We start from the raw sequence: 18333 nt of genomic DNA on the forward strand, positions 1-18333 counted from the left end.
AATCCCTTTTGCCTCCAGTCTCTCAAATGGATATTTTTGAGATCTCAAAATAAACCTGCCATGTGGTGCACTGGCGAAGGATGGGGAGCAATCAACAGTCGGCTTCTCAGGGATTCCCATATTAATAGGTTATGTTGTACCACAATATTAGGAAGGTGGGACATGAGTTTTCTAGCATTGGGGACCCAAATTAAATCAAAGAATTCTAAATCGCCTGGCATTTCCGAGGCCTCAAGGGAGTACCATCCCGGTCTATCTTCTTTGATGCCCCATGCTGTAACATGGGAAAGCCTTGCTGCTTCATAGTAGGTGAAGATGTTAGGTGCCGCTATCCCCCCACATGGGAATGATCTCTGCAGCGTATTATAGGCTATTCTATGTGCTTTATTTTGCCATATATAGCGAGAAAATAGTTTATGTATATGAAACAAAGTGGAATGTGGAACATTGAGCGGAATGCAGCGAAACAGATATAGCACCTTCGGGATCAAGGACATTTTAACTGAAGCGACCCTCCCTAGCCAGGACAATTTTTTGAAGTCCAACAGTATCTTAAGATTGTGTATTAATGAGTCAAAATTATCATGGATTAATTGATCCAGGTTAGCACTCAGGAATATATCCAAGTGCTTGAGGTTTTGTGTTAACCAGGAAAATGGGTAGAGAGATTGAAGTCTTAGTAAAGTGGAGTGGTCCATCTGTATGGGGTATCCTTCTGTCTTTTTATAATTGATTTTATAGTAGCTCATTTCACCAAAATGATGAATCACATTGAAAACTGCGGGCATGGAATATAGTGGCTCCGTTAGGAGTAGGGTCACATCATCTGCGAAAATAACTATTTTCTCTGGGGGGGGAGAGAAGAGGACTTTGTAATTTTTTTATGTAAAAGAGCTGTTTAACATAGTGCAATGCCCTACAAAAGGCCCTTTTAAGGGCTTTTGTAGTAGTTTATTGTTAGGTTAGGGGGTGTTTTTATTTTAGGAGGGGCTTTTTTTGTTTTAATAGGGCTATTAGATTAGGTGTAATTTTTATTATTTTGAATAATTTCATTTTTTATTTTTTGTAATCTTAGCATTTTTTTTGTAATGTTAGATTTTTTTCAATTTTTTCGTAGTATTAGGTTTATTTAGGTTTTTTTAATTGGTAGATTTTTTTATTTCATTAGAATGGTTATGTTAGGTTCATTTATAGTTTAATCTTATTTTTTTTTTTATTTCACAGGTAAGTTTTTGTTTATTTTAAGATAGTTAAATTGTAACTTTTAATTTAAAGTTAGGGGGGTGTTATGTTTAGGGGTTAATAGTGTAATTTATTTAGTGTTTTGCAACGTGGGGGACCGGCGGTTTAGGGATTAATAGGTTTAGTTTATTAGTTAAGATGTGGGGGGCTAGAGGTTTAGGGCTTAATACTTTATTAAAGTGTTGGCGATGTGGGGGACCGGCGGTTTAGGGGTTAATAGGTTTAGTTTATCAGTTAAGATGTGGGGGGCTAGAGGTTTAGGGCTTAATACTTTATTAAAGTGTTGGCGATGTGGGGGGCCGGCGGTTTAGGGGTTACTACATTTATTTAGTGTTGGCGATGTGGGGGGTCGGCGGTTTAGGGGTTAATAGGTAGTTTATGGTTGTTAGAGTACTTTGTAACATTTTAGTTATGAGTTTTGTGAAACATTTTTGTTTCGCAAAATCCATAACTTCTGGTCTCAGATCACGGAATTGATCGTGTTGGTATAGGCTATAACGCAAGCAATTTAGCTGGACCGTACAACCTGTAATACGGCGCTATGGAAAATCCCGCACTCAAACAAAATTTTTTGAGTGCGGAATGGAGGGTTGCATTAAGGCTAAGATGCTTGCGGTATAGCTATACCGCAGCAACTTGTCATATGCGTTACCTGCCATTCCAAGCACAATGGCCGATTTTTCAGCGGTATAGCCGTACCGCACAATAACGCAAAACTTGTAATCTAGGTAAAAGTTATTAGGTAATATCTTCATTAAAAATGAATATTGCGGTGGCCATCTTGTTCTTGTGTGTGCGAGGTATTTGTCTGTGGAGATTGGGCACCCGCCGGTGTTCCGGCTTGTGTTTCTTAATTTTTGCAATTAGATTGAGGGAAGCCGCACATGTTTAATTGTCAAACCTTCATAACTCCTAGGGTGTGCTGGATTCGCTACCTTAACTTCCCCCTTAGCCTCCACCTTCCCGCAAGTCACAGCACTCCCCTGTCCGGACTATGGGTGGGTCGGGGTGGAGCAGGGTGTGTGGCCCGCTAAGCAGTGCAGCCAGGATGCAGCGGGGTCCGTTAGGAGCCCTGGTCTTCTCTTGACATGGATCCCCCGGAGCTGTCGCCCTAACTAGCCTTCCCCTGCAGAGACATCCACCCCACAACCCGCACGCAGCCTACTGCACAGACATGACAGGCAGCCGTTGCACTTAGGACATCAGTGACACCTTTATCCGTGACTTTTCTAGTTCAGTCTTCCAATTCCCACTGTAGATATCGTACTACCGCATTTAAGTTATATGGTGTCGCCTTTTATCGCGACATGACAAAACCAATTCCTCACCACTGATCCCACAAAGGGAAGTCAGAAAAAATTGCAAGTGACAGGGATAGTGCCATTTAGTGCAACTCCTTTAGTACACCCCTTCCCCTTCCCCTACTGCCTTTATCCCTGTCATCAGGGTTTTCCTCCCCGGTGGGTGTCAGCAGCGGTCAAACATGGGCCTACTCATACGCTCTGTGGTCCCAGATAATGTGGGACAACTTAACTTTTGCTGTGAACAACTTTTTTCCTACAACAAACATAAATAATATCTCCATACAGAAGTTGAAAAAGGGGGTCTTATCTAAGGAAAAGTAACATTATTTCACTATATAATGTAGAATTGCGGCTGATTTATTGGTTTTATTTTTTTTCCCTTTGTTAGCTGAGAGATGACTTGGCTTTGCAGGATGGCTTTTGTTTTTATGGTACAGGTTAATTGTAGGAACGTCATTTTAACATCTTATCCTTGACGTTTTGATGGCTTTTGTTATAAAAGTTTTCTCTTTTTGTTTAAAAAATGCCTCCCTTATTTCCATCAGAAAATAACACCTTGTCTGTAATGGTACTGCAGCCCTTTCTGTTGTTTCTTGACCCCATTAGTATCAAAAGATTATCACGTGTTGCCGAAAGAGCCCTGTCGGTTATATTTACTTAATACGTCCCATAACATGGCTCGTTTGTGTTGAACTGGTGTCCTAAATATACACACAAATTAGTAATAGGCATTAGTATCAGCTCTGTGACAAAATGGGGGACCCAAATTCTCGCAAGAAACAGGCTCTGAGCAGACTGCGCTCTCAGCTAAGAAAGAAGAAAGAGTCTCTAGCTGACCAGTTTGACTTCAAGATATATATTGCCTTTGTTTTCAAAGACAAGAAGAAAAAGTTGGCTCTGTTTGAAGTGGCTGATGTGATACCAGTTATGGCCAATAATTATGAAGAAAATATTCTGTATTCCAGCTATTCCTTGGAAAGTTCCCTTGAGCTTCTACAGAAGGATGTTGTACAGCTTCATGCACCATGCTACCAGTGCATGCACAGCAATGTAATTGGATGCACTCAGGAGATGGACTTTTTTCTTTGGCCACGAAATGACATTGAAAAAATTGCCTGTCTTCTCTTTTCAAGATGGAAGGGATCTGAGGAGCCCTTTAGGCCTGTTCAGGCCAAATTTGAATTTCATTCTCTAAATTCCAGAAGAATATGGACTCATGCTCAGAACACTTGTATGTTGTGGACCTTCATGCTGAACCTTCATGCTGGATTTTTTTCCCCCTCATTTTGTATCAGAACTTTTTTTTTGTTTTTTTTTTGTTGTTTTTTTCTTGCTTAGAACTTGTATGAAGAGGAAGTTCTACAATTTTTCTGCTTTAGCCTTTTAATGTGAAATGAAGGGACTGTGACACACTAAATCAAATGTATCAGAGAGCACAAGGTATTTTGTTTGGTGGTCTTCCCATTTGCACTGGTCATGTCACATAACATTTAGTGTTAGATAACAGTATTGAGGGTGGAAAAAGAATGCCACAGGTGAGAGAAGCTCAGCTGCTATTCTGTAATATGAAACCATGATTTACTGATGTAGAATGAAAGCCCATTTGGGACCTATATATGAAAGATCCTGTCCAGCATTTGCTTTTTTATGTCTTAGTTTGCTTTTTAAGCTGAAAGTTGCACTTTTTTATTTCAATCTATTCTCCCAGTTGCTGCATACCTCCATATATTCCCCACAGAGGGTCCACAGATGCAAATATAGAATAGGAGTCTGCAGTAGCTACATTGTCTTTAAATACTAGTTATTGCAGAAACCACATCGATTTCTGGAGAGAGGAATTGCAACACAAACCTGCTAGTGCAGATATTACTTTTTCTAAATGAAAGTAATTCTGTTAAATCATTGTGGGTTCTGGGAAATAAGTTATAAAGTTGGAAACTAAAAAAGGTTGATGTAAAAAGTTGGTTCAGAAAGGAATTTTTTTAATTTTGTGCAGTGAAAATAAGGTTGACTACTGTTGTTTTGAGAGAAGGCTTTACTTAAAGGTTTCTACACCTTTTTTGATTATACTTGTGTAAGCCTACTCCTTTTGGCTAAAACTAGTGCTTATCTGGTTTAAATTTGTATCTAGTTTTTGTTTTGAAATTGGATTACATTGAAAATTTAAATAAATGAGGTAAATTAAAAACAAAAAAAAATATTGCATAAATATGTTTTTTCATGTTTTCATCTACTTAATGGCAAAGGGTTCTAATGCACTTATATATATATATATATATATATATATATATATATATATATATATATATATATATATATATATAATATATGTGTGTGTGTGTGTGTGTGTGTGTGTGTGTGTGTAAACCACAGCTCTGAGATTGCGGTAAAGATTGTGGTGTAAACTTGTAATACAAGCACAATGGAAAGGGGGCGCAAACAATCGCGATGATGCTCCGTCTCCTAATACTTCCTTTACTTGAAGCTACTGAAAGCAGTTAATATTCTTCTTTAATAAATGACCATTTATTATTGCACTTTTGCTTGCATGTAACTATGGGTGCGATTTATCAAAGTCTGGCAGACATGATACGCTGTCGGCATTTAACATTGCACAAGCAGTTCTAGTGAACTGCTCGTACAATGCCGCCCCCTGTAGATTCATGGACAAACGGCCGCTAGCAGTGTATGTCAATCAACCCGATCGTATAGGATATTGAGCGGATTGATGTCCGCAGCCACAGAGGCAGCCGACCAGTTAAGGATACCGCTGCTTCTTAACTGCTGTTTCCGTTGAGCCTGAAGGCTCACGCGGAAACAGGGGCATCAGGGGCCATTCGGCCCTTGATAAATTGGCCCCTATGTGTTTAACTCCTGAAAAGGGGTTAAACCCCATAGATAAAGTCAGCTACAGAGCAGCAATGCACTACTGGGACCTAGCTCCCAGTAATGCATTGCTGCTTTCTAATCCTACCTTGGTATGTCTTTCAACAAAGGCTAACAAAAGAAGAAAGTAAGTAAGACCGATCACAAAAAAAGATACTGCAGAACTAGAAAAAGTTCAGAGAAGGGCCACAAAGCTAATACGGGGAATGGAGAATTTAAGCTATGAGGAGAAGTTAGCCAAACTGGATCTGTTTTCTTTAGAAAAAAGGCGCTTGAGAGGTGACATGATTACTTTATATAAATATATTCAAGGCCCATATACAGAGATGGCAGAAGCTCTGTTTATTCCAAGAAAATTGTGACAAGAGGTCACAATTTAAGGTTGGAGGAAAGGAGATTTAATCTCCTGCAACGAAAAACTTTTTTTTCACTGTAAGAAAAATAAAATTGTGGAACTCATTACCAAAGGAGGTAGTGAATGCTAATACCATAGATACATTTAAAAATTGTTTGGATACATTTCTGTCTAAAAACAAAATTCATGGATATAATTGCTAGTATTAAATGGGTCACCTTTTAGTGGGATTATTTAAACTTAACTGAAGCTTTTTTTAAGTATTTTACTGTATATTTGTATAGGTTGAACTCGATGGACTTTGGTCGTTTTTCAACCTCATCTACTATGTTACTATGTATGTATGAAAGGTGTCTTAAAATGACATGCTCTATCTGAACCATGAAAACAAAGGTTGTCAGACTCAGGTAATTATTAAAGGGATATGAAACCCAAACATTTTCTTTGTGATTCAAAAAGAACATAGAATTTAAAAAAAGTTCCATCTTACTTCTATTATCAAATTTGCTTCATTCCCTTGGTATTATTTGTTAAAGAAATACATAGGTAGGTGTATAGAGCACTACATGGCAGGAAATAGTGCTGCCATCTAGTGATCTTGCAAATGGATAACATCCTTGCAGAAGTGCTCCAGACACGTGCATGCAACTTAGCTTTTGTCCGTGCTTTTCAATAAAAGATACCAAGACAGCAAGGAAAATTTGATAATAGGAGTAACTTAGAAAGTAAAATTGTATGCTCTTTCTGAATTGTGATAGAAAAAAATAGTTTTCATGGCCCTTTAAGTGTTCCCATTTCAATTCAAATTAAAGGGATATGAAACCCAACATTTTTATTTTATGATTCAGATAAAGCACGTGATTTTAAATAACTTTCTAATTTACTTCTATTATTAATTTTTCTTCATTTTCTTGGTATCTTTATCTTTTTTTTTTTTTTTTTAAACAGTAACAATTCTGGAGTAGACTGTCCCTTTAAGAGTACACAAAGCTCTTCTGTTTTTTTTTAAATACTTTATTTATATTAAGAACATACCATACATAATGACGCTCCATGAAGTGATAATATACATCATTACTTTACAGTCTTGTTTACATGGAAGGAATTGACATTGTCTTACAAGATTTGAATAAAGTTGATATGCAAATAATTTTCTTGCCAGATACATATGTACAGTATGTCTTCAGTTTTTATTTTTATAAATATTAATACTTCAAAACAATGGCTTTACCATACCCCTAGAGTTCAGATATATATAGTTGTCACCCAGGGTGAGTAGTCCACTTGGGTCCCTTTAAGCCTAGGTTGGGGAAGAAGAAGGTTCCACGTACTTAACTTAGGATATACGGATTGGGCCTAGTTCGCTCTTTAAATCCTCATGTCTGCTTGAGCTATCTCAGTCCGCAGGGTGCCATCCAGTTGCATTCAAAAATTCAGGTGATGTGTCTATCTAGGTCAAGTTGCCATTCTCCTTTTAACTGGGCATTTATAATGTATTCCAAGCTTCTTACTGGGTCTATTATTTGAGTCTGTTGGGCTCTATTTAGGGTGAGTATGTAGGGTTCCCATTCTTTCATGACGTGTGTTGTTCTGCCTTTGCGGTCTCCTAGTGTGTCAGCTTGTTCAAATAGTAGCTGTTGGTGGATCTTGTGTTTGAGCTGGGTAAGGGTTGGAGGTTTTGCATTTAACCAGTGTTGTAACATAGATTTTCTAGCTTGCAGTATTATATTGTGGACAAGCAGCATGTCCTTTGTGGGCAGGTTCTGAACCTCAAGAAATATAATTGTCTGTGCGGTAATGTCTAGACTTATGTTAGTTATGGAGTTTACCCAGTGTGTTAACATTCCCCAGAATTTGTACAGTTTAGGGCAAGCCAGGAGCATGTGTAATAAGTCCGCCTAGGTTCCCAGTTTTTATATGTTTTTGGCGTTATGTATGCAATTTCCAGGATCTTGGTGTGTGACTCCCTGATATTTGACAGCGCTCATGTGTGGTAACATTGAAAGGGACCAGGAGTCTACCACTTGTTGTTCTAGTTCTGGTATGATGAAATGTTCCTGACCTGTCAGCCAATCTAGCATGTACTTTGCTTGGGTTGCCCAACTTTAGAATTCTATGTTAGGATTGGCCATCCCTCCCACCTCCATCGAACTGGTAAACCTAATAGATTTAATTCTATGTTTCTTTTTTGTCCATATGAAGGAAAATATTAGCGAGTTCCAAAACTTCAAGTCTGCTTTATGTAGTACATAGGGTATCATTTGAAGTAAATAAAGAAGCTTTGGGAACAGGATCATTTTTATTTAGGCTTATTCTTCCCGCCATAGTAAGAGGGAGCTTTGTGCAGTGTAAGATAAAATCTTGAGGTTCTTTTTCAGTGGTGAGTAATTGGCCTCATACCATTTACTGGGGTCTGCTCTGAGTCTGATACCCAAATATTTGAAGTTACCCTTCACTATTTTAAAGTCATAAGTTAGGTTCGGTGGGGATTGGTGTGGTTTTAACCAAACTGATTCTGTCTTGTCCGTGTTAATTTTGTATCCCGAGATTTTACCAAAGTCTGCTATAATGTTGATTACCTTGGGGATAGTTGTGTCAGGGTCCTACATATAAAGTACCCTATCATCCACGACGAGGGAAAGGTGCAATGTTTTTTTCCCTACTTTTAGACCTTCTGTTTCCCCCCAAATCTTAATGACCAGGGGCTCTAGGATGAGGTCGAACAGGAGGGGGGAGAGTGGGCAGCCCTGCCTCATACCTCTTTCAAGGGTAAAGGATTGGGATGGGGTTCCATTTACTAAAATCGCAACCTGTGGGGAGTTATATATTGCTTTCATTGCCTGAGCGAAGAGTCCCGTGATCCCAAAATTTGTTAGAGTTAAAAAGAGATGGTCCCAAAGTACCTTATCAAAGGCCTTTTCCGCATCTACTAGTAAGACACATGCGCTATGCATGGCCTTCTCCCCTTTAGATTTGCGTTGTTTCCAGTAATGAGTCAGTAGGTATTGTAAAGTTTGAATATTGGTGACAGCAGATCTGTCCTTAACAAAGCCTGTCTGATCCTTGTGTATTAGACAAGGCAGAACTGTAGCCAGTCTGTTGGCGAGGATTTTAGTGAATTGTTTGTAGTCCGAATTCATTAGAGAAATAGGACGGTCTCTGTCAGGTTTAGGGATTAAACTAATGTTTGCTTCTGTGAATCTTTGAGATAGTGTGGATGTGCCTGTCATTATTCCATTAAATAGCATTGAGAGGGTGTCTGCTACTTCAAGCTTAAGTATTTTATAGAATTTGTTTGGTAGGCCATCAGGCCCTGGGGCCTTTTCGAGTGGTAGTTCCCCTATTGTCTTGGTTATCTTGGATGTGGTTATGGGTGTATTTATGGCATGAAGTTGGTCGTCTGTCAGTGTAGGCAGGTTTAGAGTCTTCCAGAATGTTGATTTTACCTTACCGCCCACAGTCTGTCCCTTATATAATTGTGTATAGTATTCTCTAAATGTTCGCTGTCTTTCCTTATTCTCTGTATGAAGTGTGCCTTTGTCTATTATGGCTGCTATGTTTCATGTGCCCTTTGTCAGTTTCGTTAGTCTTGCCAGTAAGTGCCCAGTTTTGTTTCCGTGTCTGTAGTATCTAGCATGTGTTACTTTAAAGTCTCTGACTGCGGCCTGAGTCAGAATGGTGTCTCCTTGTGATTTAATTTCTTTATATCTTTTCCTGTGTTCCTCTGTGGGATGCCTCAAGTGTTTATTTCTAGCATTTATTAACTGTCTTAATGCTAGGTCCTCCCTGAGTTTCTTTTTTTTCCCTTCTTTTTATGAGATATGAGGTTATTACTCCTCTGAGGACAGCTTTACCGGCTTCCCAGTGAAGGATGGGGTCATTAGTGTGTTGTTGGTTTAGGGTCTTGTATGCCAGCCATTCTCCCACTAGGTGTCTCTTAAGGTTTATGTCTTGGTACAGGTATTTGGGAAAGGACCAAGTGTTCTGCCCAGTTTCAGTTTGAGAGATATTGGTGCGTGGTCAGATATGATGGGGGTGTCGATAGTGGTCTATAGGACTTAGAACGTCCGAGATCAGAAATAGATCAATTCGAGAAATAGTGTCTTTTGCAGGAGTAATGCAGGTGTAGTCTCTTGCTTTTGGGTTTCTATTTCTCTAAATGTCTATTAATGTGAGGGCTGTCTTAAATTTATTCAGCATTAGAGATTCCCTTTTTGTTTAGGGTGGCTGTAGCGTTGTTTTTTGTGTTGGGATTTTTAAATCTGTCTGCAGGGGTTTGCGGTGCTACATTGACATCTCCCCCTAGGATCAGTGGTGCATCAGTCACGTTTAACAGTCGGGTACGGAGAGCACTCCAGAACTCTTGTTTTGTGTGGGTGGGCCATATACCCCACCTAAAGACAGTGGGCAGCCTTCTATCATTAATTAAAGGAGTATGTATCTTCCCTCTGGGTTTAATGTAGTTTGTATTATTTTGTAGTCTAGGTTTCTTCTAAAGAGGATGGCAACTCCTCTAGCCCTACTATTCTCATATTGAGAATATATAACCTCACCTACCCAACCTTGTTTTTGTTTTTGTTGTTCTGCGGGTTTCAAGTTTGTCTACCGTAAGTTGGTAATGTCTGCTTTTTGGAATATCAAATATTTTAGTATAGTTTTTTGTTTTATGGGTGATGTAATCCCCCCCATGTTCCAGGATATGATCCTTGCCCCCATGCTGTAGTTGGTGTGTACTGGCTTCAGGTAGTATTGTACTGGTTGGAGTGAATATTGAACTTATCTGGGGTATGTTATTTTTTGGGTTGGTTATTCCATGTGTGTGGAGGAGTTTACTTACTGTATGGCACCCTTGGGCTCCTGTTTAGAGGACCAAACACCAGTACAAGTGCTGTAGTGCAGGCCAATTTGAAGATAAAGATAACAAATGGTTGTAACCCAAGCCAAGAAAAAAAACAATATTGGCACAAATATATAACAATACAGTATGGTGTAACTTTGTTAACAGTGTAAAGCTGAGGTGCCCCCCCCCACACACACACACTTTCAAAAGGATATCAAAGGTCTTGGTATGTGACTTTTTATGGACTAGTAGATAGTCCTCAGTCCATTATGGTGTTTGTTTCACACCAATTCAGGCATCAGTAGAGGGTGACATGTGTTGAGTTCTTTAGCTTTCAATTCTCTGCTTCTTCAATAAGATCGAGAGGTTCTTTCTCTGTAGGAAGATTTTAAGTTGTTTTGTGGAGTCAAAGAACTTCGGTCCTTGGGACGTTTGAGGCGAGCAGGGAACAGTAGTGATACCATCTCTCCCCTTTCCAAAAGTTCTTTACAATATGTTGAGAACTCCCTTTGCCTCTTATCCACCTCAGCTGAGTAGTCTTGGAAAAGGTAAATCCTCTTTTTGTCATGCATCAGCTCTGGCGCTTGTCTGTAAGCTTTCAGAAGGGTAATTTCATTTCAATTAAGGTATTTGATTATTATCTGTCTGGGTGCAGATGGATGTTCAGATCTTGATGAAAGGATTCATACCCTGTGCGCCCTCTCTGCTATGCATAGAATATTGCTTGGTGGTATTTTTAGCAGGCTTAGTAGCAGTTTCTCAGCAAAGTCCAGAAGTGCAGTCCCACCACCCTTATGTTATTTCGCCTGGACTTGTTTTCAAGGTCATTCATCTTTTCCTGAAGGATTTTGTTTTGTTTCTGTAATTGTGCAATATTGGCAGAGGATTCTCTATGCTGGGTTTCAATATCTGCAACTTTTTGCTCTACCACTGTGAGTCTTGTGGAAAACATTTTAAAGTCAGAGGTTAGAGCATCTAATCCTGTTTGGAGCTGATCAATTTTTGGTAAAAAAAAGTGCTGACAATTGTGAAACGATAGGGTGGGTGTCTTGCTGGGAAAGATCTGCACATTCTGCAGCCCCATTTTAAACTGGGTGCATCTCAGCTTGGTGTTTAATCTTTTTATCTTGCTGTCTCTGCTTACCAGACATGTTGTCTATTTTCTTAGTATAGGGAGTGTAATATTTTTGCATACAGGATATGTGCTATGCGATAGCTTGGGTTTAAGCAGATTGATGACTTTGCTTTGAGGTTATACTGAAAGTATGACTGGACTGAAGAAGTATATGTGGGGGGGGTAGTCTGGGGGGCATCAGACTACTCACACATCAGTGTAGAGCTTCATGTGTTTTCCAGTAAATAAAATGACTGGGAAGTAGGGGGCTGCAGGGTTGTTTCCTAAGTGTATGATACTGGGAATTATTCCCTTTGTAAAGTGGGATGTTAAAGTTCAGTAGGTTGTTGTTCCACTTGTGCAGCTTTTCAATTATTGTGGCCATGTTTGAGCCTTACAGAGGGCCCGCTGTCTAAGGGCTTAGAAGAAATTACCCTTACTGAAATCTCCCTACGGGGAGCAACGTGGCTAATTGTGTGTCACTGTGGGATGGCGGCTATCCACGCGCCTGGGACAGTATGTGTAACTGGCCCAACTCACCAGGAGTCCAGAGTGTTGCGGCTTTAAGGTAGATGGCAGGGTCTCCAAGGGCAATCTCTGTTTGAAGTTCGGTGTTCGTGAGCAGTTGCGGCTCTGGGTCGTGCCGTGGCTTCTTTAACTTGCGGCTTCAAGGCAGGGCTAGCCGATGGTCAGGCTCCTAACTCAGCTTGCTCCAGATGAGGCTAGATGTTTCCCCATGAAGGATAGTGTTTTTTTGTGGGCAAACAATTACGGTTTACCGCTCCTTTAGGAAGGTCAGCTCGGAGCTCTCGACTTTGCGCCCGCCCACTGGAAGTCAGCTCTTCTGTTTTTATGTTTTATTGCTCTTGAAAAAGGCAACAAGGTCGGTGAAAGGCGTTGAGCTATTTTTATTGTTAACATTTTTTATACATTGTTTTACACTTTGTGAAATAAATCCTCTGAAAAAGAGCTGCTTTGACGTTTGAATCTATGGGGAATAAACTTGGCACTCGTGAGTATTTTCCATATAGTGCTTGTTGCGTGCCTGATGTGCTGCACTGTTAGGATTCCTTCTTCAGTCATTTTTCTTTCATGTAATTGGCAAGAGTCCATGAGCTAGTGACGTATGGGACATACAATCCTACCAGGAGGGGCAAAGTTTCCCAAACCTCAAAATGCCTATAAATACACCCCTCGCCACACCCACAATTCAGTTTTACAAACTTTGCCTCCTATGGAGGTGGTGAAGTAAGTTTGTGCTAAGATTTCTACGTCGATATGCGCTTCTCAGCATTGTTGAAGCCCGATTCCTCTCAGAGTACAGCGAATGTCAGAGGGACGTGAAGGGAGTATCACTTATTGAATTCAATTAATTCCCTAACGGGGGTCTTTTTCATAAGTTCTCTGTTATCGGTCGTAGAGATTCATCTCCTACCTCCCTTTTCAGATCGACGATATACTCTCAATTTACCATTACCTCTACTAATAACTGTTTTAGTACTGGTTTGGCTATCTGCTATATGTGGATGGGTGTCTTTTGGTAAGTATGTTTTTTATTACTTAAGACACCTCAGCTATGGTTTGGCACTTTATGCATTTATATAAAGTTCTAAATATATGTATTGTACTTATATTTGCCATTAGTCAGGTTCATGTATTTCCTTCTGCAGACTATCAGTTTCATATTGGGGGAATATAAACATCTTTTAAAAATGAAATTTATTTCTTACCTGGGGTTTAGTCTTTTTTTCAATTGACTACTTCTTACAAATTGTGGGTGGTATTAGGCCCGCCGGTGCAACAAATGCTAAACTTTATTGCATCATTTTTGGCGCAAAAATTTTTTTGGCGTGAAAAAGTACGTCTATGACGCAAGTTCGTCATTTCCGGCGTCATACTTGACGCCGAGACCTTTCACACGGTTGCGTCATTAGTGACGCGAGTGTGTCATTTCCGGTTATTTTTTGGCGCCAAAAAAGTTTAGTTACGTTGTGCGTCATACCTGGCGCCAAACTTTTTCATTATTTCAATACCCCATTGATGTTTGCCTCTTGATTTTTTCTCTATCAGAGGGCTATGCTATTTGCTTTTTTTCCCATTCCTGAAACTGTCATATAAGGAAATAGATAATTTTGCTTTAAATGTTGTTTTTTCTCTTACATTTTGCAAGATGTCTCACTTTGATCCTGTCTCAGAAGCTTCTGCTGGAACATTGCTGCCTGACATCGGTTCTACCACAGCTAAATGCATTTGTTGTAAAATTGTAGAAATTATATTGCCGAATGTCATTTGTAATAGTTGTTTTGATAAACTTTTACATGCAGATAATGTGTCCATCAGTAATAGTACATTGCCAGTTGCAGTTCCTTCAACTTCTAATGTGCATAATATACCTGTAAATTTTAAAGAATTTGTTTCTGATTCTATTCTGAAGGCTTTGTCTGCATTTCCACCTTCAAATAAATGTAATAGGTCTTTTAAAACTTCTCATTTAGTTGATGAAATTTCAAATGACCAACAATATGATAATTTACCCTCTTCTGATGAGGATCTATCTGATTCAGAAGATCCTCCTCAGACATTGACACTGACAAATCTACTTATTTATTTGAAATTGAGTATATGCGTTCTTTATTAAAAGAAGTGTTAATTACTTTGGATATTGAGGTAACCAGTCCTCTTGACGTTCAGTCTAATAAACGTTTAAATGCTGTTTTTAAACCTCCTGTGGTTTCTCCAGGGTTTTTTTCCTATTCCTATGGAATAAGCCAGGTACTTCTTTTATTCCTTCTTCAAGGTTTAAAAAATTGTATCCTTTGCCAGCAAAATCTATAGAGTTTTGGGAAAATATCCCCAAAGTTGATGGGGCTATTTCTACTCTTGCTAAACGTACCACTATTCCTATGGAAGATAGTACTTCCTTTAAGGATCCTTTAGATAGGAAGCTTGAATCTTATCTAAGGAAGGCCTATTTATATTCAGGTCATCTTCTCAGACCTGCAATTTCTTTGGCCGATGTTGCGGCTGCATCAACTTTCTGGTTGGAGAATTTAACGCAACAAGAATTGGATTCTGACATATCTAGCATTATTCGCTTACTGCAACATGCTAATCATTTTATTTGTGATGTTAGATCCATGTCTTTAGCTATATTAGCTAGAAGAGCTTTTTGGCTTAAATCTTGGAATGCTGATATGACATCTAAATCTAGATTACTATCTCTTTCTTTCCAAGGTGATAATTTATTTGGTTCTCAGTTGGATTCTATTATTTCAACTGTTACTGGGGGAAAGGGAGTTTTTTCTGCCTCAGGATTAAAAACCTAAGGGTAAATCTAAGGCTTCTAACCATTTTTGTTCTTTTCATCAGAATAAGGAACAAAAATTCTATCCTCCCCCCAAGGAATCTGCCTCCAATTGGAAGCCTTCCTCAAATTGGAATAAATCCAAGCCTTTTAGGAAACCAAAGTCAGCCCCTAAGTCCGCATGAAGGTGCGGCCCTCATTCCAGCTCAGCTGGTAGGGGGCAGATTAAGGTTTTTTAGATAAAATCTGATCGGATATTTGGATAAAATCTGTTCAAAATCAATGGATTCAGAGCATTGTCTCTCAAGGGTATCGAATAGGATTCAGAGTAAGACCTCCTGTGAGAAGATTTTTTCTCTCACGTATCCCAGTAAATCCAGTAAAAGCTCAGGCTTTCCTGAAGTGTGTTTCAGACCTGGAGTCTTCAGGGGTAATCATGCCAGTTCCTCTTCTGGAACAAGGTTTGGGGTTTTATTCAAATCTATTCATTGTCCCAAAGAAGGAAAATTTATTCAGACCAGTTCTGGATCTGAAAATTTTGAATCGTTATGTAAGAGTACCAGCTTTCAAGATGGTGACTATAAGGACTATTCTGCCTTTTGTTCAGCGAGGACATTATATGTCCGCAGTGGACTTGCAGGATGCATACCTTCATATTCCGATTCATCCAGAACATTATCAGTTTCTGAGATTCTCTTTTCTAGACAAGCATTACCAATTTGTTGCTCTTCCATTTGGCCTAGCAACCGCTCCAAGAATCTTTTCAAAGGTTCTGGGTGTCCTACTCTCTGTAATCAGAGAACAGGGTATTGTGGTGTTTCCTTATTTGGACGATATCTTGGTACTAGCTCAGTCTTTACGTACTGCAGAATCTCACACGAATCAACTAGTGTTGTTTCTTCGGAAACATGGTTGGAGGATCAATTTACCAAAAAGTTTCTTGATTCCTCAGACAAGGGTCACCTTTTTAGGCTTCCAGATAGATTCAGTGTCCATGACTCTGTCTCTAACAGACAAGAGACGTTTTAAATTGGTTGAAGCCTGCCGGCACCTTCAGTCTCAGTCATTCCCTTCAGTGGCTATGTGCATGGAAGTTTTAGGTCTCATGACTGCAGCATCGGACGCGATCCCCTTTGCTCGTTTTCACATGAGACCTCTTCAGCTTTGTATGCTGAATCAGTGGTGCAGGGATTATACAAAGATATCACAATTAATATCCTTAATTCCCAATCTACGACACTCTCTGACATGGTGGATAGATCACCATCGTTTAGTTCAAGGGGCTTCTTTTGTTCGGCCAACCTGGACTGTGATCAACAGATGCAAGTCTTTAAGGTTGGGGAGCTGTTTGAGGATCTCTGACAGCACAAGGGGTTTGGAAATCTCAAGAGGCGAGATTTCCAATAAATATTTTAGAACTCCGTGCAATTCTCAGAGCTCTTCAGTTTTGGCCTCTGTTAAAGAGAGAACCGTTCATTTGCAGACAGACATTATCACAACAGTGGCATATGTCAATTATCAGGGTGGGACTCACAGTCCCCAAGCTATGAGAGAAGTATCTCGAATACTTGTTTGGGCGGAATCCAGCTCCTGTCTAATCTCTGCGGTGCATATCCCAGGTGTAGACAATTGGGAAGCGGATTATCTCAGCCGCCAGACTTTACATCCAGGGGAGTGGTCTCTCCATCCAGATATTTTTCTCAGATTGTTCAGATGTGGGGTCTTCCAGAGATAGATCTCATGGCCTCTCATCTAAATAAGAAACTTCCCTGATACCTGTCCAGGTCCAGGGATGTTCAGGCGGAAGCAGTGGATGCGCTGACACTTCCTCTGTGTTATCATCCTCCTTACATCTTCCCGCCTCTAGTTCTCCTTCCAAGAGTGATTTCCAAAATCATTATGGAACAATCATTTGTGTTACTGGTAGCGCCAGCATGGCCACACAGGTTTTGGTATGCGGATCTGGTTCGGATGTCCAGTTGCCCGCCTTGGCCACTTCCGTTACGGCCAGACCTACTATCTCAAGGTCCGTTTTTCCATCAGTATCTCAAATCATTAAATTTGAAGGTATGGAAATTAAACGCTTAGTACTAAGTCATAGAGGTTTCTCTGACTCAGTGATTGATACTATATTACAAGCTCATAAATCAGTCTCTAGGAAGATTTATTATAGAGTTTGGAAGACTTACATTTCATGGTGTTCTTCTCATAAATTCTTCTGGCATTCTTTTAGAATTCCTAGAATTTTACAGTTTCTTCAGGATGGTTTGGATAAGGGTTTGTCTGCAAGTTCCTTGAAAGGACAAATCTCCGCTCTTTCTGTTTTATTTCACAGAAAGATTGCTATACTTCCTGATATACACTGTTTTTGTACAGGCTTTAGTTCTTATTAAGCCTGTCATTAAATCATTTTTTCCTCCTTGGAGTCTTAATTTGGTTCTGAAGGCTTTACAGGCTCCTACATTTGAGCCTATGCATTCTTTGGACATTAATCTACTTTCTTGGAAAGTGTTGTTCCTTTTGGCTATCTCTTCTGCTAGAAGAGTTTCTGAGCTATCTGCTCTTTCTTGTGAATCTCCTTTTCTTATTTTTCATCAGGATAAGGCGGTTTTGCGGACTTCATTTGAATTTTTCCATAAGGTTGGGAATTCTAACAACATTAGTAGAGAAATTGTTGTCCCTTCCTTGTGTCCTAATCCTAAGAATCCTTTGGATGTGGTGAGAGCTTTGAAATATTATGTTGAAGCTACTAAAAGATTTCAGGAAGACTTCTAGTCTATTTGTTATATATTCTGGTCCTAGGAAAGGTCAGAAGGCCTCTGCTATTTCCTTGGCCTCTTGGTTAAAGCTTTTGATTCTTCAAGCTTTTTTTGAGTCGGGTCAAGCTCCGCCTCAGAGAATTATAGCTCATTCTACTAGATCAGTCTCCACTTTGTGGGCTTTTAAGAATGAAGCTTCAGTTAATCAGATTTGCAAAGCAGCAACTTGGTCTTCTTTGCATACATTTACTAAATTCTACCATTTTTATGTATTTGCTTCTTCGGAAGCAGTTTTTGGTAGAAAAGTTCTTCAGGCAGCTGTTTCAGTTTGATTCTTCTGCTTTGATTTAAGTTTTTTTCTTTCAAAAATGAAAATAAACTTATTTTTTTGGGTTGTGGATTATTTTTTTCGGCGAAATATGGCTGTTTTTATTCCCTCCCTCTCTAGTGACTCTTGAGTGGAAGACTCCATGTCACAAATATCTCAGGATTCAGCTCCTAAGGAGTTAACTTTGTGCTGCTTGCACTC

General features: G+C 39.5%; 1 protein-coding gene across 1 annotated transcript; it reads left to right on the top strand.

The window, feature by feature from the left end:
• Positions 1-3299: 3299 nt before the first annotated feature.
• LOC128661701 (uncharacterized protein C6orf62 homolog) lies at positions 3300-4307 on the top strand. The gene is made up of 2 exons (XM_053715927.1): positions 3300-3777; positions 4255-4307. The coding sequence occupies exons 1-2, from the start codon at positions 3300-3302 to the stop codon at positions 4305-4307; spliced, it is 531 nt and encodes a 176-aa protein (XP_053571902.1).
• The last annotated feature ends 14026 nt before the right edge of the window (positions 4308-18333 follow it).

This window comes from Bombina bombina, chromosome 1, assembly GCF_027579735.1.
Source record: "Bombina bombina isolate aBomBom1 chromosome 1, aBomBom1.pri, whole genome shotgun sequence".
Taxonomy (NCBI): domain Eukaryota; kingdom Metazoa; phylum Chordata; class Amphibia; order Anura; family Bombinatoridae; genus Bombina; species Bombina bombina.